We start from the raw sequence: 13,357 nt of genomic DNA, 5'->3' as shown, positions 1-13,357 counted from the left end.
CTTGTTCGTCTTGTAAGTAACATACATTCCTTCCCTAATGTTACAACTTATGTCCAGGGTTCGATTGCCGTCCCTCCTCAACGGATCTCCCCACTCGATGTGTGTCATCTAAGAATAGTACCTAATGTACGCAGATGGGTTTGAAAAAAAGCCAGAAGAGGAAACTTTCGTCAGGATAGTAGTTTAAAAAAAATAAAAAAATGTAATTGCCTTTTACATGTTGTAAATAACTGGATCAGTGTAGTGCATCACAGTGCAGCCTTTACCTGGTCTGGCAGTCCCAAGTTCTGAGTTATTAAGTCACCTATTCAGTTGGTGAATGCTTCCACATGTAACCAGGCAGATTTCCCCCCCCCCCCCCCCCCAAAACAAATAACTAAACCAAACCCCACCCTCCTCCCTCTTCCACCAAGCACTGCTATCCCCCTACTACTTCTATTGAGCTCAGACGTGGTCTGCCCCTGCGCTTGAGGGGTTGGTGATGGTGCTTCGCCGGGGATCCCTATGTTGCATCTCTGGTCAGGATAGTAGTTACCATTGTTGTTTAGGAGACTCATGGGAATCGAAACCACTAACAACAACGTATTTGCAAATTGAGCTATTAGTATTATGAAGTTCATCAAGAGTGGCTGCCACTATTCTATTTAAAATGCAACATGGAAAAGTAGATATTCTGTGTCTTTCAGTAGTAGTGGTAAAATGTTTAAGAAAATAAATGTCCAGAACACAATCCTAAACAAAATCTTAATATTCAACACAAATCGTAGTAAAAAAGGAAGCAAACATTTTACATTTTCGACCCAGCAGGTAAATAAGAGCATTCTAAGTCTTGGTTACTTAAAAAAACAGTATGCACATATGCATAAATCATTCACACCCATTCATCAGCAAACTGAAATCCTATCTAAATAATTATTACTTTTTCCTTGTCTTCCCTGCTTGCCAGACATGAGCGGTAGTACTGAATTATAAGTTAGAATGTTCAGTGTTTTTTCAGAGATCAAGAGCATCCCTCCTGTTTTTAACTCCAAATTAAAAAAGAAATGGTTTTAATGAAAGTTTCAACAAATATCCATATGCAAGAGGAGAAAATGCATTTCATCTTCGACTGTGCTTGGAATGCAAATGGTAGTGCTCAAGTCAGCTTGTAATCATCTTACTTTAAGGCTAAATAATGGGCGATTTTCCAAACTGAACCTTAACTATAGGTATCTTATGTAAACTGAAAACATTTGATCACTATAACACGTGTCTCCCCAGGTTATCCAAAACGCTGCCGCGCGATTAGTCTTGAATCTCCCGAGACGTTCATCAGCGACGGCAGCAAGAAAAGAACTTCATTGGCTGCCTGTCCAAGCAAGAATTTCATTTAAAATTCTGTGCCTTGCTCATGGTGTTTTCTTTGGATCCGGTCCAGAAGGGGTCAAAGGTCTGTTGAAGACCTATACCCCAAACAGATCTCTTCGATCTGCCTCAAAGAACATGCTGCAGGTGCCGAGAATTAGCAAAGCGAGATGGGGCGGTAGAGCTTTTTCTTGGCTTGTTCCTAGGCTTTGGAATTCGCTCCCGCCGGAACTGGCCACCCAACCATCACTGTCCATCTTTCGCAAATGGCTGAAAACGTGGCTGTTTCCCTCGTCATGTTACTTCCCAGGGAATTTGGCTCTGCTATTCTCCTCTAACCCTTCGAACTGGCTATTATTATTTCTTGCTCCTGTCATCTCTCAGGTTTTTAGCGCCTTGATACCCTTTTGGGTTTAGTGTCACTATTTCAACCTGACTTTCAGCGCTATATACATTTTATTCTATTCTATTCTATTCTACATTCATGCCAAATATATTCTGGGCCTAAAGAAGAGTTATGAGTGGCATTTAATTTTTCAATTATAATTTTGTCTCAGAATCTAGCCTCAGCGAGAAAACAGTGTAGATTTTGTAATCAAACTGCGGGAAGGACAATCTGTACATGAGCTGGATAAATATTGGCAACCCAGGTTAAATATACCGACTTACAGTTTAATGGTAGATTCCACAACCCTTACTGGTGTACAGGGCTGCCGTATTAGTCTATAGTCTAGCTCAGAATAAAATGGTTTTAATTAAACAGCTGTGTGGAACACACATCACATCTCCTTATCTCAGTAACTGTAATGATGTTGAATAGGGACTTGCTGATTTTCCTCAAAAAGTTGTCTTCTGGAGGGCTATAGACTTTACATTTGTTTAACACCACAGTTCAGCCCTATACAGTGCCTCTACTTCAGATTTGACAGCAACAATTTTGAGCAGTACAGGTCTGTGATCCTACTTGTTTTCATATTATATCTAGATGTGCAATATTAGACATTAGTTTTCTTGCCATGATCCCTGATTGTCAGTTTAGAAACCAGAATAATACAACAAAATCTTTTCTACATTGTCAAGGGGCAAGCAGAGGTCTAGGAAGGCTAAAAATACCACCCTCCCCTTAGGGCAAGACATACCACTGTGAACATATAGACAAACGAAACAAGGAAAACAGTCACCCACGCTCTAGTCACGAGCCGACTGGACTACGGAAACACCCTCTACGCAGGTACCACCGCTAAACTCCAGAAGAAACTACAACGAATCCAAAACGCCTCAGCCAGGCTCATATTAGACATCCCACGCAACGAACACATCTCTGGCCACCTTAAAGACCTCCACTGGCTACCCGTTAATAAGAGGATTACTTTCCGACTACTTACCCACGCACACAAATCACTCTACGACATCGGACCAGATTGCCTCAACTCCCGACTGTCCTTCTACACCCCCTCCCGCCAACTTCGCTCCTCCAGCCAAGCCCTCGCCACTGTACCTCGCTTCAACAAGACCACCATGGGAGGCAGATCCTTCTCATACCTGGCTGCCAAAACATGGAACTCACTCCCCGCTTACCTTCGCCTCAACCAGAATCACCTAGCCTTCAGAAAGCAGCTTAAAACGTGGATATTTGACAAATAATCCTCCTCCCCTTCCTAAGCGCCTTGAAACCCTCTGGGTATGTAGTGCGCTATATAAATGTTATGACTTGACTTGACTTGACTGCTTCACTACTTTAATGTGATATTGTTTTATTGTGCAAGAGTATCACATTATCACCCTCTTTGCTAGTGGTTTTAATGCCAGACCTATTATAGTGGATGAATCTGGAGCTGTAAAGTAATATTGCTACCCATGTCATATCTGTGAGGAAAACTCTGTGGATTTTCAAGTGAACATGTAAGAGATGCTAATATTCTTACATTATATGAGCTTTTATTCGGTTAATAAGCATTCATGTTATCGGAGCTGCTGAATTTGACTCTGTAACAAAGAGAGGGGTGACCGAGCGCCTGCAAAGCAGCAGATTAACTCACTTGCTTATCCTCCAGTAGTGCTCAATTTGACCCAGTGCTTACAGGTGGGGACTACCGGCCCGCATTTTTGGGGACCAGTACTTATTATTCCTCAAAGACTTTGATCCCAAGCAAATGAAAATAACACAAACCCTTGCAGGAAGTGTTAAGACAAAGATGGTTAAAGCAGTGATAAAAGGAAAACCAGGGATGAAAAAGAACCTGCAAGAGAGCTTTAAGGCAATATGGAGTCTCTAGTGGAGTATTAAAAGTGCAAGAGGTGGATGGATTCAAGCAGTCTTGGTATTTTCCACTCTGACCTTTGTTTGTGTTGCCATTGGCTTCTGAGTAAAACCTTGGGGCCCAACACTTATTATTTTTCAAATTAAACACTGGCCTCCACCTCCATGTCAGGACACTGAATTTGCAGCACATTAGCACAGTTCTCCAGACCATACCAAATTGGAATTAGTAAAGGGGTTAGAGTTTAGCGGAAGCAAGCTTAATCCCTGTTGATGCAAAGAACACAATACTTTTAACCCTCAAGACATAAACCTCACCCTTGAACTAGCCCTTAATTCAACCATGTGTCTAAACTCCCCAGGCTTTTAACTGTCAGTAAATTTAAGGGGTGCATTTGTGTTATAGCAAGCAATTTAATAAGGAGTGAAGAACTGTGTTTGCAGTTGGCATAGCCGTTGTATATCCTCAAGCTACTTGTAAGTGGAGAAACAGTTGGGCTTGCTTGCATATTGCGACTTGTGGAAGTTTAACTTCGAAAATGGCACTGGGAGAAAACGAAAGTGTTAAAGAAAATGGGTACTAGGAAGGGTAAGGTGCTAGGAAGGGCATGGGTACAGATGTCCTATCACCTCGTGCCCAGGACATATGGTTTGAGGGTAAAGGACAACAAATTATAGTGTTTGGACAAGTACACCCAACCCCTTACAGCACAAACCATTTAGCTGCTAGTTTACAGGATGGACCTTTGAAAGTTGACTGTCTACAACTAAGACAGGTTGTTTGTATCTATCTATCTATCGATCTATCTATATTTTTTTATCAGATTTTCATGAATGTAAAACCTTATTAGAATGATTGCTGTAAGAAAATGCACCCTGTTTGTATGCAAATATATGCAGAAGCCTGAAAGCACAATTGTGGATTGTTTGCTTTCGACTTAATATGTAGAAACAATTGTAGCTCGGAAAAGATTTGCTAAACTATTGTGCAACTTCCAGTATTTCTTTGAGGCATCATTTAGTAAAACATATTTGCTGGATGCCAAGATTTAAAAATAGAGATTAAAAATTGATAATAAGTGTTAAACTCTAATGGGCCTAATAAAGGGTTACATGAAGATAAATGTGGTTCGCAGATCTTAAAGAAAGTGACAAAAGTGCACCCACAAGTATATGCTCTTGCATCGGTACGGATTTACAGCTTTTAGGAGCTCACAAGATCTTACAGAAGAAGGCGTGGAAACAGCCTGCTTAGCTAACATTTGTGAATTCCTTTTTAGCATTAGCAAATATATAGGTGGATATTATGCGAAAATCTGCTGAGCACTTGCACATTCCTGACATTAACCCCATGTTTTCCCACCCTGGAAAGAATAAGGGTAATGTCTTTGTAGGGAGTCCCTTTTCAACCTATTTCTTTTCAGGAAGAGATTGGAGAGGAGTTGGTAAATACCTTTAAACATGCAAGTCTGTGCATATGGAATGATTGCCATGGCATTCCAAGCCTGGAAATACAGCTTCCCGACGAATTCCAGCACCCATATGCAGATTTGCAGAAAGATGGCAAAATCAGAACCTTGCCAGAGTCCATGCACTGGTATAAGAGAAACCCTTCCAAAATCAAGAGGCTACTGTTAGAGCTCTGATGAAATGAGCATGCTGGCATAGTTTGCCATCTCACTGTGACACCAATAGGGACAAGTGTATTTTTTTGTGTACAGGATTAGTAGATTTCTGAAGAATTCCGTCCCTTTGACAAGTAGACATTTTATAAAATTTCACACCCCTGTATGGTTCTTTTAGGTGCCTTACAAATCAAGAGATCTCTTTGAAACTCATAAAGGTTGAGCCTATGCCTGGGTTTTGCTTTGCAGTACAGTCTTGGTACTTTAATCACATTTTTTTAATGTAGCAAAACGGTGGATTGCTGAAAACCTTAATGCAAGTGTCATAAATTATAGATTGACAAAAGGTAACATTTGAACAGTCCTCTATTTTGCGAAGTGTCTTAACGTCTCCATCTCTTGGTCTAGTTTTAGAACCTGGCAGATGGAGCGATGGAAAGGTTGGATTTATTTGTTTATTTCATATTGGCTAGTAAGGAAATTGTCTTAATGTGTGTTTAATACATTTTCATCAGATCATGTTTTTTTGTGTTCTTTTGCAGTCTATGCTTGTGACAATGAGAACTGCTCACGTTATTTTACGGTGAGTACATTTTGAGGAGTATTTATACAGAATGTATAAATGACGTGGCCTAGACAGGAGTACAGGGAAGCACCCTGTATAGCAAAGTAGCACACATTCGTGGAGAATTCTTTTTTTATATATAGTAGTACTGTCCGAATTATGTTGTACCCTATTGTAAATCTCTCTGTCTTACAGAATGTGTCGATTGCAATAAGAAATTATTCAGAGTTCTATATGAAATCACAACTTGTTAGTATTTTGTGAAATTCTTCTGGAAAATATATTATTCTGCATCCTTGGGCTGCCAAATTCATACTTGGTGATAAACGACAGCATTTTATGGGGCTGGTTTTCATTGAATGATGTGAGGACTTTTTGTTGCATAAACCTTCAAGTATTTCTGTAGATGCGTTTTGCAGGTGGGGCAAATTCTTTGCACTGACTTTAAGTGTCTTTACTATAACACAGTAGCAATAATATAGTTAATTTTGGTCGGTAATTTTAACCTATTAGAAGGTAGGATCTTCAATATATTGACATTTCAAGATAGTCTGAGGTAGCATTATGAATTAGGGATTTGATTTTAGTCCCTGTTCCAACGAAACGTTTTTTGAGCAGATGTTTTGAGGGCGATTTATTGGAGAAATCAGACATGTTTGCAATAATTGCCGAACCAATTTGTACATCTAGAATAACTTTATGGTCCTGTGTATTAACTTTGATGCTGAAAGGGTTTCCTTTCCAAAAATTGATGGAATTGAGATGTGCCAAAGTGATTTTTTTTCTTTTTTGTCTTAAATATTTTTAATTGTCAACAAGTGGGGCACAAACTTTACATAATTTTACATAAACAAAAGATAACCGCAAGAGAGCATAATTGGATAACTTAAAGCAAAAAAAAAATGAGTAACATATTAGAGGGGAACATCAGAACATAACTATCTATACCTCAAATAATATTACATGAAAGACATAAATGTTTAAAAGAAGAGCACCTATATTGCATTTAACTTCATCACAGAGCTGGTACCCCTTGCCTTTGGTATGGGCTTTTTCCATCTCATACGTTTCCTTAACCAACAGCCACCAGTCATTTATAGAGGGTGGTTATGTAGAAATCCATACCGGGCTATTGCCAATCTAGCAGCATCCAGCAGTATTGAAGATAGCTGAGTAAGTCTATATTTCACTATCTTAAAACCCATCATAATTTCTATGACCGTTACTGGTGCCACTATCCCCAACCTCTGAAAGAATACTTGACCGAATTGCTGCCAATATGTCTCTAATTCAGGACAAGTTGCAAACGTGATTAATGCTAGCCACATACAGATCACACCTAGGGCATTTGTGATTTATTTTCATAAACATTTTGGCACATTTCTTTTATGAAAACAGGTGAGACATGATGGTGTATATACCCTCAGAACAAGTAGCAGACAAGGCATCCATTTGAGATTGCAATGTGTTATATATGGCCCATCCCCCCTTTTTAAAAACAAAAAAGAATCCTTCTCTCAACAACATTTAGTGCCTGATAATCCATGTTTACTGACCGCTGCAAGGATTCTTTTTGGATAGGGGTTGTCACAGGCAAATGAAATAAATATGCATATATAAATTAACACAGTTGACTGCGGAGAGAGGCCCTGACTCACAAGAGGTGACACTTTGAGTGAGTCATGATGCTCTTCCATTAACATTGGGTAACAATAGTATATACTACTCTGGGTATTTGCATACATGGTTTATGCCATAGCTTTTTTTCATGTGTATTTATTTTACCAAATATATTCAACGAAAATCATGATGCAAGGGGTTAAGCTATTGCAAAGGGAATACATACTGCATCTATACCCCTAGGTAAAACCGTCTGTGTGATCGAGAGAAAATGTGGTTTATAAACCAACATTGGCAAAGCCAGTAGGTTTTGCGCATGTGAAAGCTATTGGCTTTGCCAATGTTTTTTAGCCATGTTGTGCAGCAGCATGGCTGCTATTCAGCATGTGACAACCCACTTAAAGACAAAGAAAAAACATAGAAAAGTGTCCTGTGATCCCTATAAGACCTATCAGGATACCCATCAGTCACCACTCGGAACCGCCCTTCATCATTTGGGATTCCTGTAAGCCATCTACTTGGACCACTGCCGGTAGATATGGAAGGTCAGATCTCATAACCTCCTGAAAACCTGGCAGTGAGCAGTGTGGTTAGAGTGTCAATAGTGCCAGTTGGTGGGTATAGGGGTGACTGATTTGCAGTGCTTGTGAAAGAAAGAAGTGTGTGCTTAGTGAAAATAAAATTGGGTGAGGGAGCAAGAATAAAAATTTATTCTGTCTTTTGCTCGCTCCACCAATATTAAAAGAGCAGCAAAGGTAGACTTAACAAATATCTACCTAGATGTAAAAATGGTCAACATGTTTCAGCAATTTGAAAGGACCAAAGAGTCCATTGCTTTCATCAGGACCTAGATATTAGATAGTGCTACTGCAAAAATATGGTGAAATGATAAAAATTGACTACATAATTAACATACTGCAACATGAAAAAAGATCACCTGAGTTCCTGGGTGTAGTCTTTACTTGCAGTTGTTTTGCATGTCACTGGTGGGAAGAAACAGGACACAGACAGAAAACAGTAAAAATGACCACATACATATAGACATAGTAACATGTAAATAATACACATTTAACTCCAACCTAATTGTCTGATAGAACAACACATTGGTTCTTAAATTTTTCAAGCATGAAGACACTTAGATGTAATTCTTGCATGTGATAGAATGTACTTCGTCTTACCCTTGTTGTCGAAGTAGAGGGCCCCACCCCGCCTGGCAACGGCTCAGGGAACGAGGGAAGCACCGCTCTAATAATAAAAAGGAAGCAATAGCAAAGATATGTAATCGCTTCCTGTCAACTAAAAATAACAAACACCAGTACTACAAGAGATATATGATACTGATTTTCTGCTTCTAGAAGGTATGTGAGAAGCACATAAAAAGTTTCAGAGATTCTTTTTGATGACCGGCAAAAGGAAGAATCATGGCTGATTTCATCAAGTAATGATAGCAGAATGTTATTAGGACTAGACTGCCGCTATCTAGTAGCGTCTATGTCAGAGAGGTGTCATCAACAAGTGAGGTACCGCTTTGCCGTCCTACATCTCAAGTCTTGATGCCCCAAAATGTAACCACAATCGAATCTGGGTGAGTGAGGAGAGTGCCATTATGCTAAACGGCATATGTGGGCTTCACTCGTACTCCGTTGTTACGTCAGTTTGAACTAGAACTCAAAGAGAGTTCTATCTAGTCGTGAGTTTCACCTTTACCGGAAAAGTATAATGGCGAGAAAGAGCTCTGATACACCTCACCGTCGGTACCTCTTCGCCGTCTTCCGAGCCGGTTGGGGAGGTGCCTACGCGGAGTGGAAACCGCAGTTAAGAACAGTTTGTTGATTGGTCCTAGACCGGTCATGTGATCGGACCGTGCGGTAAGAGTCTAATGCCTATTGGGCCCCCGAAGGGTCATGTGATCTTCGGGGTCGCCTTGAGACAGTACATAGTAAGTATATGTTCTCTGATGTCTCACTCGTGGTCGTGTTAAAGAGAAATGGAAACTGAAAAAAGACTCATTCTGATTTTTTAACATACAGAATGCTCCTGTCATTTCCCATTATTATTATTAGTAGGAATACCATTCCAGGGAAAAAAGCCTAATTGAAGGCTGTGGATACCTTGGATTTAATAGGAAACCTGGTAGTCAGTCCGGTGAAGTGACAGGAGAGGGAATTACACTGCCTAAATCCCCTCACCAGTTTTAACCTCACACACAGCACCCACTTTTTGAAAAATACCCCCCTCACTCGCATTCATCCATACGGCAACCTTGCAAAAGATCTCAGCAAAAACGACCCTTCGGTTGGCCCGTTGGGCATTGCAGCGCCGGCCCAACGAGGAACAACTTCTGATGATGAAGTATGACATCCTCTATGGGATGTGTGAGGGCAACATGAACAATCTTGTTCACTGTCAATTCCCGTCATCCCAGTTTAGCAAAAGACACGCAATTGATGGATGGAATGCTGAACAAATCAAAGCATTCACCCCCAGTCAAGAGATCTGGGTTAAATCCATCATTCTTTTGCTCACCATGCCACCCCAGTTTAGACCTGGCCATATGCAAATCAACCTTGATCCTGTGCCTCTTGGGAACAGTCCAGCCCGAACTACCAAGCCAGGTCCTCCCTGGACCGGAAACGAGCATCCTAGGACCGGTTTCGGGCTTTCAGCCCTCATCAGCCAGGATAGCTTGATTCCAGTGGCACAGTGAGCCCGGGACCCACGTCTGGGCATACCCGGCGCACTTAGGACGAGAAAGCAAAAGACACACAATTGGTGGACTGAATGCTGAACAAATCAAAGCATTCACCCCCAGTGAAGAGATCTGGGTTAAATCCATCATTCTTTTGCTCACCATGCCACCCCAGTTTAGACCTGGCCATATGCAAATCAGCCTTGACCCTGTGCCTCATGGGAAGAGTCCAGCCCGGCCGGTTATCATGCTGTTACATGCCGTTCTAAAGTATATATACCAGGACCACATAGACAATAGGTCCCCTGATGGGACTTTGGTGATTGGGACTTTCTTATATTTCCAATACAGAACTCGGGATACCCTACAACTCTTGGATGCTAGATTTTCGTGAATATACACTACTACTGAGACTATATTTGCCTCTGAAGCCTCTACTTACCATACATACTTCTGAAAACTATCAACCAGCTGGTTATTTATGAGCCCTAACGAAGTTCCCTCTGGCAAAATTGGGAACCAAATGCGTTGGCTGTGTTCCAGTTTTTAAGATTGACTGAATAAAAGAAGTAACTTTGGAACATATCTCTGCTTCCTTTACTAACTCCACAACGAGTGCAGTTTACATTTTTCTTGAAAAAAAACTGTGGGACATCAGCCTGGTGTTGAAGGCCTTTTTTGCCGTCCATCAAGGGAAGGCTAGTGCAGGTTCCCATGGACAATACCATTGTGGTACTTCAACACGCAATGTGAAATGGGGTCCTGTGCTGAGTGGTGTTATACCTCTTGAGTGTGCACCATCTGGAGGGATCTATAAACTCCAAGAGTGGACAAGTTCAGTTGACGTCACCTAACGGATCACAAATGGCGCTTGCATCCCGTTGTGGTGCAGGTCGTCTTCCAACAGTTGGGAAAAGCTTGGCTGGAATATTTTGCTACTGTTTTGAGAAGTGGCAGTAGCAACATTTCTGTGCATTGCAGTTCTCTCAAATGTCCTTTCTAGGAGAAGCATTCAGGCTGTAAGGGAGCATGTGACTCCTGCACGTCTTCCAACCACTGATGCTCCTGTGCCCCCAGTTCTGAAGAAGATCTGGAACCACCAGGTTCAAGATTACCCAGTGGCTCCTGATTGGGCCTAGAGAGTGTGATACCTGGCATAACCATTATGTCCTCCAAGCAGGCTACCTCTTTGGGAAGATCTTCTGTCGCAGCAGCAGGACAAAGTTCTGCACCTGAACCTGCGCAGTCTATATCTACATGTGTGTATATTGAGTGGCGACATTTCACCGTATTTGATCTACCATAACGGAATTGCCCAACTAGTCTTTCTGAGCATATTCTATTCAAATAAGCCTCTTTACCTTCTTATTTCTGACTAACTCCCTTACATCATAATGATAACCGCTCTGATTGAATCATGAGAATCTGTGAAACATCTAGTGCCAATTAATAATATTTTTTGTCTACAGTGCATGCTTGCAAATCAGAGCTCAAATCTGCCACTTTCATTTAATCTTCATCTGCCTACTCTGGACAATAGAAAATGTTGAACTTTAGTCAATAATTCTATAGTGGACTGCGAAGCATTGGCAGATTACCCATTTGTGGCAAGTCGTTCTGTTTTGTGCAGTTTGCACTGAAAAGTTCCCCTGTTATCAGGTTTGACTCCAGAGTGGATTTGGACATTTACTTTGCAGGCAAACTAAGAGCATGACTGTATTTTAATTTGGATCACCAGCAAATATTTTCACCAGCTTTAAAACCTTTCATAGATTAACATCAGGCTCTACTTTTTGTACTCCATCCTTCTGTAGAAGGGTTTAGAATCTGATCTGTCATGGCCTCTAGTTGAAGAGGAGTTCTAAGCACATTCAGGTTGTTGGGCAGTTTTTAGTGACTTGAATGTGCTATTCAAACTACTAAATAAGCACTATTCTTCGCTGATGGGCACGGTAATGCTTTACTTCTACGTCTAAAACTGATGTAACGCCCAGGCTGCCATGTGGAATCATTAAAGCACGTGAATCTGTTTATTTTTGTTTTGCTGTTTTATATAGCACAAACTCGACTCAAATGTATTGGAGTGCTTCACATGAGTTACATTACACAAGTACACATTCATTTTAGTAGGCACGGGGAGACTGTGATTTGCCCGGAATCACAGGATGTTGAGCAACACAGACTCGAACCTGGTTCCCCAGCTGTAAGACTGTAACTAATGGTTAAGTATTTTCTTTCTTATACACAGAATCATACTTTAGGAATACAAATCCTAAAGCAGCTTAATATTTGTATTTCTTTGTTCCATTAGTTATGTGATTCACCTCTGGGATCTCAACCACGAAGGGACATGGGAGAGCAAGGGGACATATGTTTATTATACAGATTTTATCTTGGAGCTAACCCTACTTTCCCTGGATCTTATGCATCACATTCATATGCTGGTAAGTATTGCATCAGAAAAGTGAGGCTCTGCTGCTAAATTACATTTTAATGTAATATTGATATATTGTTGGTATAGTTGAGAAGTGTGCAGATCCATATGGGTCCGCTTTCTTGTCTATTTTTAGGTGTTTTGACTGCTGTTTTGCAGGTTCATGAATTCCCCCTGTATTCATAATAAAAATAGTAATGTTCCAAAATAATGTAAAAAACTTGTAATGAAGACTTGAATGCTCTACTGTCTAGAAATATAACAATGAGAACAATCATTTGGGGTAGTATTTATTCAGGATGTATTCTATTAATTTATTATTGCCATTAGTATGCATCTCTAACCTCCTTCGTTGCGGCTACCATGGCTTTGAAAATGCTTCTGCAAATACTGCATGCAATGGAACAAATGTTTCGGACCATTTTCTTGTATTTTCTCAAATATCTAGTTTTTAGTGCATGGTTGGCGAAGTGTTCTTATTGTTACATAGCCATTTGTATGGTATGCTCCTACCACAGGTGTAATGTTGCAACACTCTTTCCTTGTCTGGTTGGATACAAGATGCCTGCTTGTCGTGTGCCTGCTTGAATGTTTGGAAGGGTGCATTTTTGGAAGAGTAGGAATAACTGTGGATAGCATGAGAAAAAATGTAATTTTGATTAGGCTAAGAAGAGATGAGAATGTGGACTGCTTTTATTTGCAGAATACCAGGACGTTATGTTTGATTTGATATTTCAGAATTAATGGGAATATAACAATTTAAATATTCTAGCACAGCCAGCTATACTAGCATTGAATGATAGTTCATGGCCATGTGTTT

At 40.5% G+C, this 13,357-nt stretch overlaps 1 protein-coding gene across 1 annotated transcript in view; it reads left to right on the top strand.

Moving 5' to 3' along the window:
* AMFR (autocrine motility factor receptor) overlaps positions 1–13,357 on the top strand; it is a 320,402-nt gene that overhangs the window by 89,863 nt on the left and 217,182 nt on the right. Inside the window, exons 5-6 of the mRNA XM_078670185.1 lie at positions 5,772–5,812; positions 12,415–12,547. Of these exons, the coding sequence (XP_078526311.1) occupies positions 5,772–5,812; positions 12,415–12,547 (174 nt within the window). The remainder of the gene's footprint in view (positions 1–5,771; positions 5,813–12,414; positions 12,548–13,357) is intronic.

This window comes from Lissotriton helveticus, chromosome 12 (genome assembly GCF_964261635.1).
Source record: "Lissotriton helveticus chromosome 12, aLisHel1.1, whole genome shotgun sequence".
NCBI classification, from domain to species: domain Eukaryota; kingdom Metazoa; phylum Chordata; class Amphibia; order Caudata; family Salamandridae; genus Lissotriton; species Lissotriton helveticus.
The sequence above is the reverse complement of the archived record's forward strand: the minus strand, read 5'-3'. Positions and strand labels throughout refer to the sequence as shown.